This window comes from Rhipicephalus microplus, chromosome 9, assembly GCF_043290135.1.
Source record: "Rhipicephalus microplus isolate Deutch F79 chromosome 9, USDA_Rmic, whole genome shotgun sequence".
Classification (NCBI taxonomy): domain Eukaryota; kingdom Metazoa; phylum Arthropoda; class Arachnida; order Ixodida; family Ixodidae; genus Rhipicephalus; species Rhipicephalus microplus.
The window spans coordinates 94,551,584-94,572,284 of NC_134708.1; the positions used below are offsets into that span (position 1 = coordinate 94,551,584).

The 20,701-nt window shown below is 43.6% G+C and overlaps 1 protein-coding gene and 1 long non-coding RNA gene across 2 annotated transcripts in view; both read right to left on the reverse strand.

Annotated features, from left to right (window-relative positions):
• LOC142772311 (uncharacterized) overlaps positions 1-2,395 on the reverse strand; it is a 56,246-nt gene extending 53,851 nt beyond the window's left edge. Inside the window, exon 1 of the mRNA XM_075874511.1 lies at positions 2,240-2,395. Within this exon, the coding sequence (XP_075730626.1) occupies positions 2,240-2,347 (108 nt within the window). The 5' untranslated portion in view covers positions 2,348-2,395. The remainder of the gene's footprint in view (positions 1-2,239) is intronic.
• Positions 2,396-12,310: 9,915 nt separating this feature from the next.
• LOC119186199 (uncharacterized) lies at positions 12,311-15,723 on the reverse strand. The gene is made up of 3 exons (XR_012885905.1): positions 15,571-15,723; positions 13,411-13,547; positions 12,311-12,401 (listed from the first exon to the last, which is right to left on the reverse strand). It is a non-coding gene; the product is annotated as an uncharacterized LOC119186199 (long non-coding RNA).
• Positions 15,724-20,701: the final 4,978 nt, after the last annotated feature.

The window sequence follows — 20,701 nt, forward strand, 5'->3', positions numbered from 1 at the left end:
CTCTCGCCATCACCAGCCGTTACGATCATTGCAGTTTCCAGCGTATCCACTTTGATTACCACCACCTCTACTATTCCGCCCACCGTATCAACCAATGACTCTAGCATCCACCAACCTATGATTTTCGATAGGCAAAGCAGTGCCCATAATGTCATTATTCAATATTCATTGTCCCCTTGTCCAATGGTTCACCAAACTAGCTTGATTTTTATCGCAGAAACACGTTATCCTTCGAAGCGATAGTTAACTCTTAACAATGTTTGTGGGAGTGCGCACACTTTTGCACATCGCGGGAAAAGCCAAGCAATTTCGCAACGGCGGAAGCACCTCGTGTCAATGTTCGTGTGAATACAGCGGAATCTCGGTGACTGTGGTGCGCCCGGAAACAGTGTAACCGAGAAAAGGCACCACTTTCACAAATACATCGCCCGTCGTCGTCCGCTTGTGCTTGAAAGAGGTGCTTTTTTATATCCCATTGATTGACATGTGGGCTTTAAAGTCCCGAAACCATCATAAGAATATGAGAGACGCTGTAGTGGAGGCCTCCGGAATTTTCGACCACCCGTGGTTCTTTAATGTGCACTCAAATCTGAGCACACGGGCCCACAACATTTCTGCCTTTATCGGAAACGCAGCCGCCACAGCCGGTATTCGATCCCGCAACCTGCGGATCAGCAGCCTGGTACCTTATCGACTAGACCACCGCGGCCGGTTGCTTGTTGATATCTGAATGCACCTAAAAAAAGCACCAGTCCAGCATGCGTATTTCGTCCCCGAATGCAGTATAACAGCATGTTATTATGACGTTGATGAAGAAGGCATTTGGCTGGTTTAAAATGAAACATTTTTTTTTTGACAAACTTGTGCCTCATATAAAAAAGTCAGTTTACTGCGCCCTGAGAGCGGCGAACAGAGCGTCGGCCGCCAATAAACGTCGGCGTTTACACATGCTCCATTGACCATACCAACGTTGTCAATGGGGGCTCTGTTTGTTCGAGAATAAAGTCGAACTTTTGTGCATGCATGCTCTAGCCTTTAAGCTATCCTAAAATAATATAGGATGTCTAAGGACAGTTTATTGCTCGGTGCAAATCAGTACTGACCCATGCAATGGGCAGTATCATAATACGTGAAAAGGGGCTTTGGAAAAAAATTTTTGTTTCAAATATAAATAATCATGTTCTTTACTGTCCTTTCACAGGCATTTCAAGTTAAGTAGGATGGCAGCTGGGGGAGTTGGTAAGAATGCATGGTTTTAGAATGGCATGACAAAGAAGACTATGACAAATAATATCAACGAAGCACATGTGTGTATATCCGTCTATTTGCCTTATTTCTTCGCTCCATTGTAAAACTACGCATTGACGTTTAAGCCTATATTTATCCTTAGGTACGTCAGGCTATTGCAAATAGAAAAAAAATATGAATATCAACTGAGAGAGCTTGTACTGCACTGTCAGCAATGAAAATGATGGTTTCATGAGAGCAGCCAGCGGAAACTTGTAATAGTTAAGGGTAGACCTTACAGATTTCCTTCGCGATAGTGAGCTATGAAGCTGCAAACACACTATAACGTAGCGCGACAGTACCAAATTATTTCTAAATATTCAGAATTACAAAACAAAGGTGAGCGAGGGGTTTGAAAAGCGATACATTATGAATGCTTAAATTGCACCTTCGACAGCAAAAGTAGTAGTGGGATATATCGTATAGTGGTTTTGGGACATTAAACCATTAAATCATTATCATCAGCGTGTCGCAGAGCGGCGCAGAACTGCATTTATGCGCTGCCTACAGTGACGTGCAACATGGTGTGGAGTTTATCGGTCACGGCTTCCAAGATTAAATCCAGCAGTGGCGCGTTGTCTAAACCCACCATTGTCAATCCCCGAGGCCGCGTACGGTAGCCTCGACACCACGCCGTGTCACACTAGATGGCGCAGCAATGCAACTTTTCTCCGCTGCACCACGCGCTGCACATTCCACAAACTTTCGCTAACGACTGCCCGTATAGAAAACAATGGCAGGAAGCAGAAATGGGAAGCTCGCACTTCTCGCAACGAAAAATTCGAAAACAGGGGGTTGATGCTGGAGCCGACAAAGGCACCTTGAAAATGAGAAGCATGCCTGTCGAAACGTCGACACCAGCACCACCCCTCTGTTTTCAATTTTATATGTCGCTAGTGAACTTCTATAAAAATTTTAATACAAATGAAATAGCAACTAGAATATTACTTACATTCATGATGGAATAGATAACGGGACGACGCTTCGGAAAGCATTGCATTGAACTCGTGAAGTCGGTGCAAAAGATTATCAGCATTGTTAGTGATACTACCATGTGCATTGTAGGATGTTTTATTAAACGTTATTTAGTATCTGATAGGTGTCGACATTCACCAGCAATGAATACTTACTACACGAAGTTGGCGCCCACTTTTTTTGTGCTCGGACATGAAGAATATGATCAGCGGTAGACAATGGTGAGCTTACACTGTCATTTTGCTTTTTAGGCATCCGCATCAATCTGCTCACACATGTCTCTTCACAATACTAGGGGAAAGCTGAAAGAAGGAATTTTCATTTCAATGCGAATATTACTTAAAGAACCTTGAATAATGCAAACACAGTGCCTCGTTTACGGGCTGTTTGCGCTGAACTACAGAAGCAAGTAGCCAGCAACCAAGGTTTAACAGTTGCGAAGGATTTCTGATCAACGGAACAGGCTTTGACCTTTCCGAGCTATTTCTCTATTTATCAAACCTCGTACAACTAGGTGCTCTGGCGGCCGTCTCCTTCTTGGTATATACCAAATAGGGCACAGGAGCACATGAGTGTATGATAAGCACGATTGTAAGGTCATGATGTGCATAACTAGGTTTTTTTCGCGCCTTCGTCATTCAACTCTTTTCCACCAGTCATCTGTGGCACACACCCGCATAACACTGACATTAGCACGCGGGTATGCACCCAGCTTAATCCATGGTGTTCTGATTGACACGACACATAGAGAATACACGTATAAGCGCTAAAAACACCAAATTTCAAGCGCTCTTAGTTTGTTGCTCTTGTATATGTCAGCTGTTTATATCAGTGCTCCATACAGGAGGCCTGCGCTTCTTAGTCTACCCGCCTAACCTCGGCACAGTTATCAGTGCGCGCCCAGTTCGGTAGCTAAAACTTCGAGTGAATAAGCATATGGGTGCAACAGCTGTGCCGATTGTGCGAATTAAGTATCCCCCTTTTTTTTGACGAGCAGCGCCAAGACTACAGAATTTGCTCAAATTACGCTACGCTGTGCCGAATCGTTCATCCTGCCTCATGTTTTTTTAGTTGCACTAAATTGAGCGAGAAATGAAGGACACTTTGGCTACCCACAGTTCGCCTCATCGGTGAGTCTAAGCGTGCAGACCTGAATCTTAAAACCCAGTGAAAGATATAAATATTAATCAGGTCAGGACCCCTGTTAGACGTGATCGCCCTAATAAAGCTAGAACGCCACGTGCCTGTCGGTCCACTGACCGTAGCGGAGACCAATCGACAGGATCTTTGAACTTCAAGCCCGTTGCCGTAGCCAACAACTTTCCACGGGGCCCCGCCGCGGTGGTCTAGTGGCTAAGGTACTCGGCTGCTGACCCGCAGGACGCAGGTTCGATTCCCGGCTGCGGCGGCTGCATTTCCGATGGAGGCAGAAATGTGGTAGGCCCGTGTACTCAGATTTGGGTGCACGTTAAAGAACCCCAGGTGGTCAAAATTTCCGGAGTCCTCCACTACGGCGTCTCTCATAATCAAATAGTGGTTTTGGTACGTTAATCAATCAATTATCAATCAATCAACTTTCCACGGGAAATAATTCTCAGCATATGGGGCTACGGCTCTTTAGGAGCTGAAGATGGAGAAGTATGCCGCATTTTCCGCATGCGAACAAAACGCCCGCGAGGCTGGCGAGCACGCTGGTTACTATAGAAAAAGTATCACAGCATATCCACGGAATGAATGATGATGAGTCGAGCGAAACATCCGTCAATCTGTTCATACTTCCATCGGTTCGTCCGTCTGTACGTGCGCCCTTTCATGCGTTCGTTTGTGCGTCCGTCCGTGCATGCTCCGTGCGTCAGTGCGTTCGTACGTGCACCCGTTCTTGCGTCCGTGTGTCTGTCTGTCCATCTGCTTGTCTGTCTGTCCGTCCGTGCGTACGTCCGTCCATCGAATGAACGCTTCAAGTACCGCCATCTCACTTTTTTATCATATATTCATCATGTACAAGTACCGCCATCCAGCGGACAATCGAAAGAATAAACGATGGTGTGTACCACATTTCTGCTGTCAGCGCTTTGTTAACACCGAGAGCGTGATAACGACGCCGTGCTACGTTTTTCGTAACAGCTGGATATGCGGATATGTGCCCGAGGGCGGGTATGTGCCACTGGTATGCGGGTATGTGCCACAGGTTATGGACTACTTCAACGGGGGACGCACAAGCCACGCCATAAGGATCTTCGCCCCTAAAAAAAGCACATAAAGCATTTTTTACGGCTCGTTTCTGTGACTACGGCCAAAATGCTGATTAGGCCATCGTTACCACAGTACACCGGTACCCTACAAAAAAAAAAACCTGGTAAGATTCAGAAGGGGCTGCTAGCACTAGTCATGCGACACAGCACACTTTTTCGTCGGTAACGCATGCAGGTATACGCCACATACTTGGCCGACCGTGGGTCTCTGTGTGAAAACGGAGTCTCCCGTTTCTCGTCACCCAATAGCAGCAATTGGCGTGTTCCATTAGCAAACACCAGCCTACGACTGCGTTTTTTGCGCCTGTCCAGGTTGCCTATAGTACACCGAGTTGAGTGCCAGCGTCAATGCCGCCATCAGTGTAAGCGTTAGCGGCCACTGCTTGGCATCTAGACATGGTTCGTATTAGAAAGAGATAGTGTATTTTTTTCAGATGATTTGAATCCCACGCGTTGCCTTTTCCTTTGGAGACGCAAACGTTTAGAGGTGTAGTTATACAATTTCGCTTGAAAATAAACTCGAAAGGTTTTTCGTGAACTCCCCCGAAATGACTTGAAGCTTAAATTTATCTGATTCGTTTTTTTGGGCTGATGTACTGAAATCGCCGCCACCACCTTTCGAGAGCTATCTTCACTCAACTTGGCAACGCACTGCTTTTGTGTTCTGCTCGCATTAATGATGTCTTGTGCTGACGTCGAATATTTGGCTATTTGCGACGTCCCGGTAGGTTCTTGCAGTGCCATTCTCACGTGATGCCAATGTTTTCATCACTCGTGTTGACCCCGATGACGCGGGATTGTAATGACCAGTTTTCTCGATTCATGAAGTATCTAAGCGTTTGGATTCAAAAGAGATCATACTAGCCTTGATATAAAGTGGCCTAGATGGAGGATGGAGCGTGAGTGCTACAGCCTGCGCCGTGGTGAGCTCTAATTGGGTCATGTCGGTGAGAAATGGAGGTGAATGCTCGCACGCGAGGCCAGAGAAGAGCATGGCTAACGCTTTCACTTTCAGAAAAGAAGCGTGAGTTCAAACCGCACTTTTTAAAGAAGTGCGGTTTGAACCCACGCTTACTTTCTGTAAGAAAAACCATACTGTAAAAAAAGAAACCTTTATTTTGATGGCATATCTAAAATTGTAACAAACGTTAGATGTCAAGTGTGGGCATGTGTTCATGACCAACCGCCAAAGTACAATTGTTAGAAAAATCTGACGCTTCTCAAAAAAGTTTGCACAACAGATGTTTTCATGCATTCAATAGTGTGGCTTCACTAGATCCTTGCATTCTGGACTGTAAATAAGTCTTCCAGTGCGAGCAAAACGATAGAATTGACTCCTGCAGTTATGGTCAGGTAAAGTTTCAACATAGTCGTTTAGCACACGGAGCTCATAAAATGTCGCTCTACCTGAAAAACAAAGAAACGGAAATGGAAGTCAGCAATGATCATGCACACGTTGGTTTGAGTGTCCGTGAAGGAACACAACACACTTTACCAATGTGAGTGTTAAGAAGCCGGGAATAGCAAATTATGGTTTTTGTCGTTTATTTCATTGCCGTTGAAACCTTTATTGTTGCTCTGCCCTTTGACATGACAGGCCATTCCGCGAGACGCTTATATATAGCTATTCATTCATTTTAAAGAGCGTGCTTGCTGTTATATCCTTTGAGATATCTGTTAATGTGAAAGCGATAAATTTCTGTCGCATAAGTTAAGGTTTAGTTAACATCGGCGTTCTCTTAATCGGCTTTCCAAGATGCTAAATATCATCTGCGTATTTGTCTCTAACAAAAGTTAAGAAACATCACAAATAAATTCTACAGTCATCATAACGAACTCGTTGTCAACGCTGCCGCTAAGTATTTTGTACTATGGAAAACGTAAGTTAATGTGTTATTCTTCTTTTTGCGATTTCTTTTGAACATCTTTCTCAAAGTAGTGGAGTCTCTTTAGTACCACATCTAGTCTGAAATGGGAAAACCAGCAAGCGATTATAGAACCGGAAAAGGCAAGGAAAACATAATTTATAACTTTCGTGGTCCCAGTTAGGTGGCAGGATTCATAAACACGAGCTAAGGTTACATTAAATTATCAGATATTCATAACAACGTATATCGTAATCACCAGGCACTCTCAGTGCCCTTAACTCCGCTGCAGCTGAGGAAGCAGTCATGCCCCTTGCGGTATGACTGCTTTATCACCTATGGTTGAGGCACTTAAAAGTTTGCCGTACAAAACCTAACTGCAGGGATTCCGATGAACCACAGTGAAAAAAGATTACCCAAGAATAATTATCACGTTGAAGAAATATCAACAGGAAACCAAGCAGGAAAGACCGGCTCCAAGCACTCGTTGCTTTACTACGTGGTCGCCCTTCTCCCCTTCCACGTAATGGCGTGTCACCAGCCTGCCCGTAGCCTAGCTTCAACTCATCTATGTCACACAAAAACGAGTGCCTCAGGCTTCCATGCAACACCAAAAAAGCAGGCGATTTGCCTGATTTTTGTGTGTTTCAAATGCCAAGCGTGACATTTTAAAACATGTGGGCGTAACTAATGTAAACTTTCGCCACCACCACACTCAGGTCTGCCGAAGACCCATTTACAGCCACTGAAATATGACGTGCCCCGCCGCGGTGGTCTAGTGGCTAAGGTACTCGGCTGCTGACCCGCAGGTCGCGGGTTCGATTCCCGGCTGCGGCGGCTGCATTTCCGATGGAGGTGTAGGCCCGTGTGCTCAGATTTGGGCGCACGTTAAAGAACCCCAGGTAGTCAATATTTCCGGAGCCCTCCACTACGGCGTCTCTCATAATCAAATGGTGGTTTTGGGACGTTAAACCCCACAAATCAATCAATCAATCTGAAATATGACGTGTAGTAATAACTCAGTGAGCGTCATAAAGTTTCTATTCCTTCCTTGCTAGTTACTAGGCGGGCTCCACATTTCTTCCTGTATGCTAGTGCATCTGTTTTTATTTGTCCGAGTATGTACACCGTGGAAAAACGAATACTGAGGAGACATGGCTACATCACATTTTCTCGAGCCGAAAGTAGAGAACAGTGCAGGATTCTTTCTGGTAAACTTGTCCCTCTCCGGCGTCTCGCGCATGCGCAAATGGTGCAAGTGTGATGGGAGCCGGCCGCATGAGGCGATGTTGCCAGCGTCGGAAGTATATAGGCCGCCGTCATCTCATCGACGAGCAGGAAAGGCAAAACTGTCATGCTGATTACGAGTAAACGTGCCACGATACTCGCTCGTACAGTGTTTGTGTGCCATTCGCAGCGTCATCATGTTCCATGTTGCGCGTCTGCAATAAACTTGCAGCTTTGCACTCCGTGTTTAGGCCGCTGTCTGCAAGACAGCTTCGAGGCGAACTGGCCAGAAAAGCACCGTGGACAGGCTATTTTCTTCTGCAGGTAGTGTACGTTCGGGCTACGGAACACAATGTAACAGTCAAATGTTGTTTTTTTTTTGCTATTTAGCAAGATATAGCACCTCTGAATCATTCTTTGGCCGTGCGTGTCACGGTACTTGCGCTCGAGCACCTTTTGCAGCAGCGCAAGTTGGCTGACTGCGACCATCTTGAAAAAAGAAAAGTGGGCTATAGATGAGGTTACCGCTCGCAAAACTTGAAGAGTATTCTACAAATAAAGCAGTAAATTGCCTTAGTTTGTAAGCTACGTCAGTGATTCTGCTAGCTAGGGTGAGCACAACGTGTCATGCACTCCTTTCTAATATTTGTGACCATACACAAAATGGTCAGTGCCACCTCTCGCATAAACCATAGGCACTGACGTTCTTGTCTTCGAATGAGAGCCTTCCATCGCTGAGGCACGCAACGACACAGTGTCGAAAGAAAACAGCAACGTGGTGGCTGCCAGCATTTTCGGAGAAGTGGTCGCTAGGTTCGAAACGAACCGCTTCCGACCACAAGCGACATAAACTAAACTCCAAACTACGAAGACCAACGCTCACCATAGGCTTCCAACACATTGCACTACATTCTAAACGCAACATCTGCCTAAAAATGCACATTCAGAACTCTAGCCGGCTCTGAAGAAACCTGTCACATGAGTGGTGATGCAGACGACACGAAAACCGCGGGACCAAGGAACACACTTCCTTCAAGGGCACGTCACTTCCGCCGCTTTTTGCTCTGCAACTGGAATAACTACGGCCTCTCCTCAGTGTTCCTTTCCCTATGATGTTTATGTATGTCAAATTTAACATATTGCTTGATCATGAACCTTCTTAACACACCCGCACCAAGGCTACGCTAGTGACCGGCGTTGTAGCTTCTTCTGTTTTTGAGCTGCCTCTGTGGACTCTGCTGTTCCAGCCCGATAATTTTTGCAATTGGCAAGAAAATCACTGTTTCCCCACTTCTGCACGAGGTATGGCATTTGAATGCACTGAATTTTTTTGGAAGCCAAGTTGATTTAGCGTGAAAACGGAGTAACTTTCCGCATACACTTCCAGCCTTTCTTCAAGCTGCTGCGTTATTATCAAGAGAAATTGAACCAAGCTCATTGTGTCATGCTCTTTGCTTTCTTCAGTGCTATGTTTACTGTGTGCGCAACGCTTCTAGATGAATCATTCATTTGAGGGTGAAAAGACGCCGCATTGAGATGTTCATTTTCTTACCTTTATAAAATCCGGAAAAACTCAAGCTGTATATTAAGGTCTTGTAGGAAAAAACAACAGCGACCAAATAACAGGTTTAAGGAAAGGTGTTTTGACTTTCACAGCAGAGGCGCCTGACTCAGGCATAAGCGACGATTGCACACGAACGAAGTTCCACCGCCCTATTTAACGCTGTTGCGAAAGTTACACAGATAGCTTCCGCCAGAATGTTTTCATAAGTGATAATACTTCTTGAGCATTAGTGCAAATGTGATTTCAACGGCAAACGCACTTTGTGTTCCAAGATATACCGACCTGCAGTGCAGGCATCTTTCAGCGCACTCGCCTTTTCCGCAAATACTGAATGACAGCGTAGAATTGTTCTTAACATGAACGTTGAAAAATGCATCCTGTGGTAGGTTTCCAACTTCATGGTTAGATGAAAATTGTGCTAGAATGTTGGTGTGCGTAATGGAGACATCAAAAGCAGAGTGCTTTGTGACACAGAAACAGCCACTGACATGGCGTAGAAAAACTCAGTCGCAGCTGTCATCGAGACGGAAGGACACAAACAGTAAACAGTCAACTTTCACTTATTTATTGTTATCGAAACAGGAATATGTGTTGGCTAGGCAAAATCTAAAGTGCTTTATAAACATGGGATATAAAAAGGTGACTTCTGCGCTTTTGTGTGGATCCGCGTCAAGAGCAGCATGACAGAACTGAGTGGTGAGATCCGTGGTAATGAAAGTAAACAAGGACAACTTCTAAATTGGAACCACCCCCTTGTACTTTTCAATCACGACCGCCACTTTCATAACGACATCGCTGTCTGATACGTTAGTATTGCATTTTCAAGAAAAATAGTGATGTCATTCTCTTTAGGTAGCCAGATGTTTTGCAGTGTAAAGGCGTGATCAACGATAGTCAAAAGTATATCGGTTTGTGAATCCCGCCTGCATCTCGAGTTTTTCGAGATGCAATTTACAGTTCGAAATTATGGAAACCTTCCCTCATCTTTCATGTGATACATTTATCACGTACCTAAGTCCCACACATTTCTGGTCTATTGACCACTTTATAAAAAAATGCCTTTGAATAGAAGCCGGTTGAATTTGTATTATTTTATTTGGACACCACACTTTCTTGCGTCATGTTTTGTACCGACCATACGGTTACCTGTTGTAGTGTTTATGCCAGTTTGTGAGTAATTATAATGATTGTAACGTACAGCGTGAGCTACACAAAACCTAGTAAAAGGCTTTTTGCAGGTAGTACACATTACGTAATAACAATAAACTAAGACGAAGAAGAGGCTAGTAAAAGGAGGCCACAGACTCCGCTTTGGTCAGCATTAGTGCTGCCTCACTGTGGTTATCTTCGGCACGAGCCTTGATAACCAACACGCCACTTCACTCAAACATGCAGAACGTGTGCACAATCATAGTGCCATTGTGCTGGATTTTGTGCGTTTGTTACCAATTCATACACAAGTCGCTCCTGTTCGTGTCACTAAGGAACGCACTGGGCTCTTTATTATTGGCATGCCGGAGTAGTGCGGGCAGGTTCCGATGCTGTAGTACATAATATATTCCCGATTTTGACAGTCTCGTAATATCCAAATCGACCATTGCACCTCTGCGAGAATCAGGCGTTTCTAAATTTCAATACCTAACATGAATTTCGAAGATGGCAAAAAGGCCTTTCGCGGGGTTGTTTCAAATGACGAAAATTTTTTCAAGTATAATGAGAGATGCCACGAGGATTCCATCCCGAAAGAAATATTTTAAGGAGCGCAGCGTGCGTGCACAATCAGTGCTACAGTATTGGTGCCCTCTAATACACCACTCAGACCACTCTTAAGAGGATCAGGCTTTCATTGCTCCATAAATAATAAAAGTGCTCTTCTCACTTGCCTTTAATAGCCAAACACGCTCTACAAAAATTAGAATTTTAACCAAAAGTGGTGCTAGCGAAAGTTAAATACGTATACTTATAAATTTGCGTAAGATACTGATACAATTCAATAGACAATTTAGGTTGATAACCTGCGCCCCCCCCCCAATTTTTTATAGCTACAACTTTTCTACTGTACTCATGGTACTTCACTGCCTGGGGGGTAGCCCCACCTCGGTGAAGTGAAGTGGTATTAGGAAGTCACTACGTGACGTCATAATACCACTATCTGTGATCACCTCACTGTTGCGTCCTTCGCGTTGACGTCCCCGCCACTGTCGGCACAAGTGGTAATGTTTCGCATTTGGTTTTCGAAAGCTTACACCTTCGTTACATGTAATTTTTCTAAAAAACCCTCTTTAATTGGCGTACTACGTAACCTAGAGAGTTTACTTTAGTGAACTTCAAACCGCGAGCCGAGACGGGAGAGAAAGCTGAAGAAAGCACACGAACACAGTACTGACTATGAACTCAGTTTATTATCTTTCGACATGAATAAATGAGAAAACGAACATAAATGACATAAAAACCTTCGCAGTAAACCATCCCTACAATCAGGTCTTTCACCTATGCACCTGCACTCAACATTTTAGGAAACGAATTTCTTTTTGTTAATGATTGATGATTTATTGATATGTGGGGCTTAACGTCCCAAAACCATCATATCATTATGAGAGACGCTTTAGCAGAAGACTGCGGAAATTTCGGCCCACTGGGGTTTTTTTAACGTGCACCCAAATCTGAGCACACGGGCCTACAGCATTTTCGCCTCCATCGAAAATGCAGCCGCCGCAGCCGCGAATCAATCCCGCGACCAGCGGGTCAGCAGCCGAGTACGATATTCACCGGACAACCTCGGCGAGGCGATTTCTGTTTGTGAAAGGACAATAAAAGCAGAGCTGACACATTGAAAATCTTTTATGGGAACCTCGAAGGGTTTCCGAAGCTCTCAATCCAGCCTATTCGGCTTTCTGCTCCGTCAAGGCACGCTGTTACATGCTCAGTATATAGAATTTCGTCCGCGATCAATCAGTGTTATGCAGCACTTCGTGCGAATCTTAGAAGCCTTGTTGCGAATCCCTACTTTGATCTTCAAAAACAGAACACATTATGTACTGAGTAGGCGCAACGTCCGCAATCATGTAAGTATTTTGCAATGTATTAGAATACTGTCTTTTCTCGGCGTTGCTTCTTTTCAGAACAGAAAAAACACCATACTACCTGCTGTCTCGATCTTTAATACACCACATGACATCTTGGCGGCTAGATACAGCAGTGTTTCTGTGCTAATAAATCTGCGTTGCAAATCTGAAACATGAGATCAAAATGGTTGAACTCAGAAGCGAGGCAATTTTCAGAAACACTGTGTACAAAGTGTAGAGAAGTGTCTTTTTTATATAGTATTCATAAATACTTTCGCTACAACAAAAGAAATAAAACGATAAAACCTGCTGAGCTTGGACTATGAATAGCAGAATACTGTAACTAAATCTCGATCAGAGCTTCTTCTGTGAAAACTTGTCGAGTAGCAAGAGAGCAAAACATCCCTAATTTGAGTACTAATATAACGAATGTATTAAAGTCAAACCGCTTCGAAAAAGTATATGCAAAAACTTGAGAGGCTGTGCTAATTAGTTCGTGCAAATTATGTATTATATGAGTTTTTTTCAGAATTACCGATAACGAAAAATTTTGGTTGAATTCTTGTGACTACAACCATCAGTAACAATATTGCGAATGAGTTTCGCGAAACGCACAAGGGGACGGAAGCGTTAAGAAAGATAACGAAGACAGCCACTTGTTTGTAGCACGAAGCCACAAGGAAATGCGTACGGATTTCTCAGAAAGAAAAGCTTCTTAGAGGCCAAAAACTTCGTCCTGGTCCAGGATTTGAACCCGGGAATAACGCCTTTCTGGCGCGGTCACTCTACCTTGCTAGCTTCTTGGTGAGCTCATTTGGTGGAGCAACCGCCCTGGCAAAGCGCTATTCTTGGATGTGAACACCGGGCCAGGACAACTTTTTCGTTGGCTAAGGAGCTTCTTTTACGGAAAAAGCCGTACGACTTTCCTTGTGTATTTCTGCTACAGACGAGTGGATGTCTTCTTTCCTTTTTTTAATCAACAACACTAACATTGTAGGTGAAATTTTGCTAGTTTATTGCGAAAAAGTACAGCATATCGTACTGTACCGTCACTTCTAACATCCATCCGGTTCCCTCGTTGAGCATCAAACTCTCCCCTCAGTGAAGTGCTGCGCCTGTAAATTGAAACAATCGAGAAGGCACACGTAGACAAATGATACACAGATTAATCTTACCTTCCTCTGCGACACAAGAAGGTCTTGTTGTAAACAATTTCAAGAGGAGTTGCAGTGCGAATCTGATTGAACTGGCAGCGAATCCGTCCCGCTTTACTAACTCTGTACGTCCATATGCGTTGCGGCGTGATCACGAACTGAAAAGTGGGTATGCAAAAAAGGATAATCATAGGCTTGCAGGGCAAAGCCGTAAAATTCAGAGCGTAGGCTGGTCAAGCGGCCTTCGTAGAGCTTCTTCGAAAATTTTTACAACTTGCATAAAATTGGGACGTTTTCACTATGTGAGAATATTTATAGTTACCGTTACCCTGGCAAATTCAATTATAGGCAACCTATTAAATCTATAGTATGGGATAACATTTCTCAGTGCTTCTACAATGCCGCTATTGTGTATAATTATGATGTAAAACTGTTGACCACAAGGACGAGAGATAAAAGCCCGTCCAGGGCTGCCACGTTCTCATGGAGTCAAAATTGTTGAGACCTATCGATTTAGATATAGGGTACGCTAAACATCAGCTGAAGTTGCGAAATTTCAGAACCCTCCACTCAGACATTCGCGTGAACTTATCTTCGTTTTGAGTTGCAAAACCCCAATACTTTGCTTCTGTTAGCAGTACACAAAAGTTGATTATGAAAGATAACATCAGAGCTCGTGGCGGCTGTCCTACGCCGCCAGCGGCCGTTTCGAGGTGCCACAGTAAGTAAGCGCTGTCCGTTGTGATCATTTGTCGAGTGAACAATTCACTTTATTATGCTAGTATACGTAGATAATCTACGTTTCGAAAAGGGGTAGTGGACACTGCATCCTAAGACGAAAGATTACCACCCACAACGTTCAGTGCACTTGCCTGAAGTTCGTTGCAGACGCTGGCTGGGAATTATGCCGAGTAGAAAAACATGCATTGCGGTGTTCCCTTTAACAATTCATAACTCCGAACATGCGTCAGATTGACACGTGCTTCCATACACGTGGATGTTTTTTTGACAACCATTCTACAATGTTTTCATTGCGTAACTGGACAATACAGTTTTTCCAGTTATATTTTTAAACTTTTCAAGACAGTTTTCAGATTTCCGTTTATGAAGAAAACAGTTATTACGGTGACTTGATTTGTAATTCTTTTTTGCATAAAACTATAATTTTTACCTGCATAATACATTAGAATTGTCTTATCTCCAGAGGACACAAAAAAAGATTTCGATTGAAACTGTTAAAGGACGTAAGTGCATGCTTGTGCATACAACAATTAGATTGTTTTCGGCAGATCCTACTGGCATTCAAATTAACTCTAAAAACATCTGCATAACAAAAAACCACGCCAGATTTCCCCAAAAAAGTTTACACATTTACGAATCGTTGGATATATTGAAAGTAGGTGGTCAACGAGGTTACACTCCTGTTGTTATAGCTGGGTTGTGTGTTTATTTAAAGGCCACAACTCCAGAAAAAAGATTATGCTCTCAGTGTGACAATCACACAAAAATCTAAACTTTCATGCAAAATATAGTGTGTCAGAAAAAAGTCATCACTTCTCATTGTTTAATTGAGCAGTGATTAGAATGATTAGAATGCGGTGTCGACAGAACCTGCATTGTAAGCACTCTTCAATGTAATTGCACACATGTTTATAATACCGTCACATCTCGTGCCATTCAAACTGATTGATTGATATGTGGGGTTTAACGTCCCAAAACCACTAAATGATTATGAGAGACGCCGCCATTCAAACTGAATATAAATAATGTACTTTTATTTATTGTTCTAAGTAAAAACGCCTGCTTCAACTAACTCCAATTAGAATCACCCTATAGGTGAAATACAACAGGAAAAATAGTTGAAACGAATTCCATAAAAAGCAAGCCTTTGGTGCAGCATCACGTGTAAAATCCTTGCCTAAGGACAGCCCCCAGAAAGTTCTTGTTCTGAAAGTCATGCTGGGCAGAACGGTTTGCTTTTGTTCGGCAACAATCACGATGGCAGCTACCAGCCCACTATCATGCAGCAATCATAGGACTAGTACTTTTACTATGTGAAACAACACTACAAATCTACGTGAGAAAACTGATAGGCCGAAAATCATGAATTCATGGAGGATATTGAATGGCTAAATTATCATGCGCTACATCTGACGTTGCAACCTAAAAAATATCACTTACTCGCCTAATAGAGTAGATTGTCGGTCGTTTTCTCGAAGGATTTTCTTGCGAACTCACGGCATCGGTGAAAAAAATAATAAGAAACACCAGTGAAGCTCGCATACATTGCATAGTCGATATTACTAATATATCACTGTGTGCTTGATGCGAATATGAATGCCGTACTGTTAGGATATGCAGACGTTATTTCCATCCAGTGTCAAACAATAGGGCCCAGCACTGAACAATTCTAGAGCTTCTTATCATTTTGTCATTTTCGACAACCTTCACTTGAGCGACGCTGCAAGAATACTCTAGGTGAGCGAACGCCGGAACAATCCACTGCCGCTAATGTTCTGCTTCACTAGCAGCCTGGAAGATGGCGCTACAAACTTTGCCCCGGTAAGAAGGGGTGTTATTACCCGACTTCTCCTCCACCCATCTCGGTGTAGGAAAGCCCCGTGATGCAGGAAAGTATGTTATATTGGAAAGTTGCATAATTAATAGGAAGTTGGATTTGTAAAGTTGCATGTTATAATAACCCAAGTAATTTGATAACTAACCGACTTCGTCCTTGTTCGGCCCAGCTTGACTAGTATTGGACTATGCTCCGGGCATCTTGCTCCGGATATGACTAGGCTGCGGACATAAATAGGTACAAAATATTTCAGCTCTGTCGAAATAGAGTTTATTGTGGTGTTATTTCATCTATGCGTAGCTAGTTAGGTTTTAAAACGCTAAACATAGATTCAGAAGGCCTGCCTATGGTTACATTGGTGTAACTAGGCACTGTTGTTTATATAGCTTCAGCGATAAAATGCCCACCTTTTGTCCTGTCACGACGTAGAAAGAAAACCATGCTCATTCTTGCACGGCAGCGGTGAATGAAAATTTAGAACAGCTGTGCTTAGTCAAAAAAAGCACGAGATACACTGTAAGAGTGGAACTTTCTACTGCATTAGTTTCTTTGGGTGTTTCAAATCAAAATAAGCATATGTGTCTCTAGCATTTTGCCTCTACTAAACTTGGACCACCCTGACCGTGATAGTACAACCTTCCTTCGGGTCAGCAGTTCCAAACAGCTGTATCTTGTGTGCGAACCTTGTCGCTTGCACACAAGTTATTGTTCCCAGTTTATGTCGATGAAAGGGTTTTGTGCTTTAATGGCACTTACAAATGTTATGATAGAAAGCCCGACAACTTCGTTTCATTTATTGATTTGCTGAAAGAAACGGGCGCACTTTTGAGTAAAGCAGGCTCACGTGATATGCACCGTTGCTCGTAAACTACGATATTCGTTCATTGGGAGGGTGCGCTTTTAACGCAGCTTGTTATTTAGTCACTGGCGTGAACGAACTTCATGTTGGCATGCCGGTGTGTATATTTGTGTTTCTTCACGTGCGACACTGTGAAAGTGCATCCAACACTTGGCGTCAATGGGGCCCTTGATTGAAGAGTTTTTCACTCGAAGATCATAATAGCACGCTGTATCTATAAATAGGAACACAGCATAAAACCACAATTATTATAAGCACATAGCAAGTAGTCTTTCTGTATCAACACAGAATGACTGGTATCTTGCTGAACAGCATGATTTAAAAAAAAATGAATTACCCTCACATCAGTAATTCTCATTTATCTAAGCAAAAACAGCACTGTATATATTGGCCACTTCCTTGTGGGTTTATCATCCAATGCAATTGAATATATTTTGTACATAAAACTTGCCCTGAATTCCGCTAATTTAATGAGCCGTGCAAGCATGGGATGATTATGTGAAAAGTTAGGCCCTATTTGCCCAAAATTCTACATAACTTCATCCCTGCAACGTTCACAGTTTGGAAATGTTGCGCATTGACTTGAGTCACAGTCCCGCGGTGGTGGTCTAGTGACTAAGGTACTGGGCTGCTGATCCGCTGGCCTCAGGTGGCGGTAGCTGCATTTCCTATGGAGGCGAAAATCCTGTAGGCCCGTGTGCGCAGTCTTTAGTGCACGTTAAAGAACCCCAGGTAGTCAAAATTTCTGGAGCTCTCCACTACGGCGTCTCTCATGATCTATGGTGGTTTTCGGACGTTGAATCCCACATATCAATCATCTTAAATGATATGCAGACTCGGAGCTGTGAATTATTAGTGCTCTGAAAAGAACAACACAAATGCGCAAGGGCCATTATTCGCAGTGCCCATAAAATGTCGCACCGCAAAGCAGAATTCATGAACGTCCTCCCGAGCAGGGTGAGTATCGCAGCAGTACTGTTGTAGCGCTGTCGACCGCTTGTCCTAGCTTCAGTGTTTAGGTGTTAGCAACAAACGAACACTACCAATTTGCATGTTTCCTGCATCAGTAAGCCAACCACGCCCTTCCTAACACCATAAATCAGCTGGTCCGTTTTTGTGGTCCCCGAAGTCTCCGTGAAAATACGTGACAGCTTGCGATTTCAATGACTTTTTCGCAGTGGACTGATATGAGTTTCGCAACGTTCTCTGTCGACACGTAAGGTTATTATAATGTTTTCGTCTGACCTCTACAGTCAAAACTTTCCTGCTTTTATTGACCCTCAACAATGTACGCGAAAAGGTCACGCGGACCCGTGAAAATACAATCGGTCTGCGTTGCACCGCTTGGCTTCGTATGTTTATTGGTAGGTGGCAGCATACTCGAAGCGATATGCTTGTTGCAAAGTTTGAGACCAAAACGTTCTTCACAACAAAACAAAGGTGACATATGATGAGGTCGAAGTCGCTCGGCGTTTGAAATTCTTCACATTGCGTCAAGGAGTGATGTTGAAAGAGGCCACCTTGACAAAGACGATTTTTCACTGGACGTAGAAGGCTGTGAACGCAACGAGGAGGATATCGACGATGAACAATCAGCTGCAACTCGCTAAGAGTGAGTCCCAGCACAGCTCCCTTCATGTGTTACTTTCTTCCCGCTCGTGAACACCTTTGATTCATTTGATGTATAATATACTTGAGAGAGATCAAAATGAAAGCATATTTTGGTGTGCATTGCATCTACCGCAATTAATATGGATATTATAGAACGCCCCACGTCGCCAACACGATGGAACTCCACCAGTGAGCTGGATTGCTTCGAGAACGAAACGTGCATTGGCGGCCACAATTCACACTTACAGGCTAACTTCTCGGGTAGTTCACCAGTACCTTCCGAACAGCATAGCTGTAAGACAAATTTAGCAACGTAGACGAATTCAATGTTGTCAAAGTTATACGTGTGTTATATCTTCAATATTCATGTTTCAATCGTGCTAATTGAACCAAGAACATCCGAATGCAGTGAATTTCGAATGGCTGGAGTGTTAGCATGTTAACACGAGTGCTACTGAATGAGATGGCAAGTATTTGTGGCCCGTCAAAGAAGCAACACTGCGTCCCTGACGGGGCAAGTATTACGACGACGTATGTTTGCCAACCATCACCGCGTTAAACATTGGGTCCCGCGCGTCAGTGAAGACGCTACCAGCTAGCGGCCTACTGCTGCGGCAAATCAGTCAGGCTTGCTCGGAACATACTACCTCACAGAGGCATTGAGTTTATACGTCTAGTTCATGAACTCTTCTGCAGCAGGCACAAGATTTCACAAAGCATTGCTTGTGCCCTATCACGGAGCTGAATTTCACATCATGGCGAATTATTAGGTGGCGAGCTTCAATACTGTGGGAAAGTTTTTTTTTCATATTTATTTCAGAGAACCTCATGACATCATCCGCTGAGAGTAGAGTGGGCTGTTCTTCCACGCGTTATATCTGTTCCTATGCTAATAAACTGGTTGACCCTCCTATGGGCACACTCATGAGTCATGCCGCACGCGTTCGTGGGTATTGCAATCACTGCCAGGCACTTAGTTAAAATCACCATGCAGTAATGCGGTGACCCTGTTCAAGTTACTCTTGCGTGCCAAGAAAATGTTTGCTGACCCGCAGCTTTTGGTTTGCTTGATGGCGAGCTCAATTTCTTTCGGCTTCCAGGGCTGCCTCGGTAACGAGCATGAGCTCCTGCTGCGTTGAGAGCCCACTGCGCAGCTGCCGAGGCTTATGAGGCTTTCATGTGACCGAGCGATAACAGATATTTCTAACTTCATAAACTCTTGGAAAAAAGAAAAGACGTGCACGTGCCCAGACAATGTCTGAAACCACTGCAGAAGTGCACACGCCGCCAGCGGACAAGTCGTGGGCATAAGAAGCTTGCTGAGGAAGCTTCTAAAAACAGTTTCTATATGAATATCTTGTTTAGTTTTGTGGCAATACAATGAAACGACTGCACGACACGATGTAAAGCAAAATCTAAATAACCGTATATTTAAGGCAAATTGCTGCTTTCGAAAACTTTTGTGCCATGGATGCGTTGCACCGTGCCCGTTAAGTGGCTACGTGAAATTTCTGTTGAGCATTAAAAAGGCGGTGCCAGTGGCGTCCAAAAACAATGTTCCTGGTCAGGTTTCAACCCAGAGAAAACTTTCACTTACGTACGTTTTAAACTACTGGCAAAGAAGATTTTTCGCCTGTCATTTGGCTGATCGCCTTGTACTTCATCGCCTTTTACTGCAACTGATACCCACTGTGGGGGAATGATAATCTTCACCAAGTAGCATTGCTTAGAGTTTTTTCTTTGTGTTAGGAGCACTCCAATACTGCATACCTTCACTTCCTATCACTGTAAACACTCAGAACTCTGGTGTGAATGTCTTCGTTAGAGAAACTTCAATGTGTTTTGTCTTCAGAAACTGTGATGCTTTTAACAACAGTGGCATCATTCTAGATGTATGGCAGCAGGTCAATGTGTATTCAAGTACTAACTGACCAACAGTAAAGATAAGAAAACACCTTTTTTAAGAGAAGCACGTTTCATATCGTTAGGTTCGTCCAAAACTTTTCAGCTGCACTGGCGAAAAACTTTTGTGGTAAAGTTGGGCTTGGCAGTCACGGTGTGGGAATTCAACTGATCATTTCTGTAGCACATGCGCTGTTACTGCTCATGCAGAAACTACCAAAATACGTAACAGTGTGGTAAAATATACTAAGAAGAGAAAATCCGCCGCTAAATGTGAATAATCTGCTCTAAAGGTACAAACTATTCAAGCAGGTACGTGCAGTACACGCTAAAAGTTTTCTGTAAAAGCATGATGTACAGGA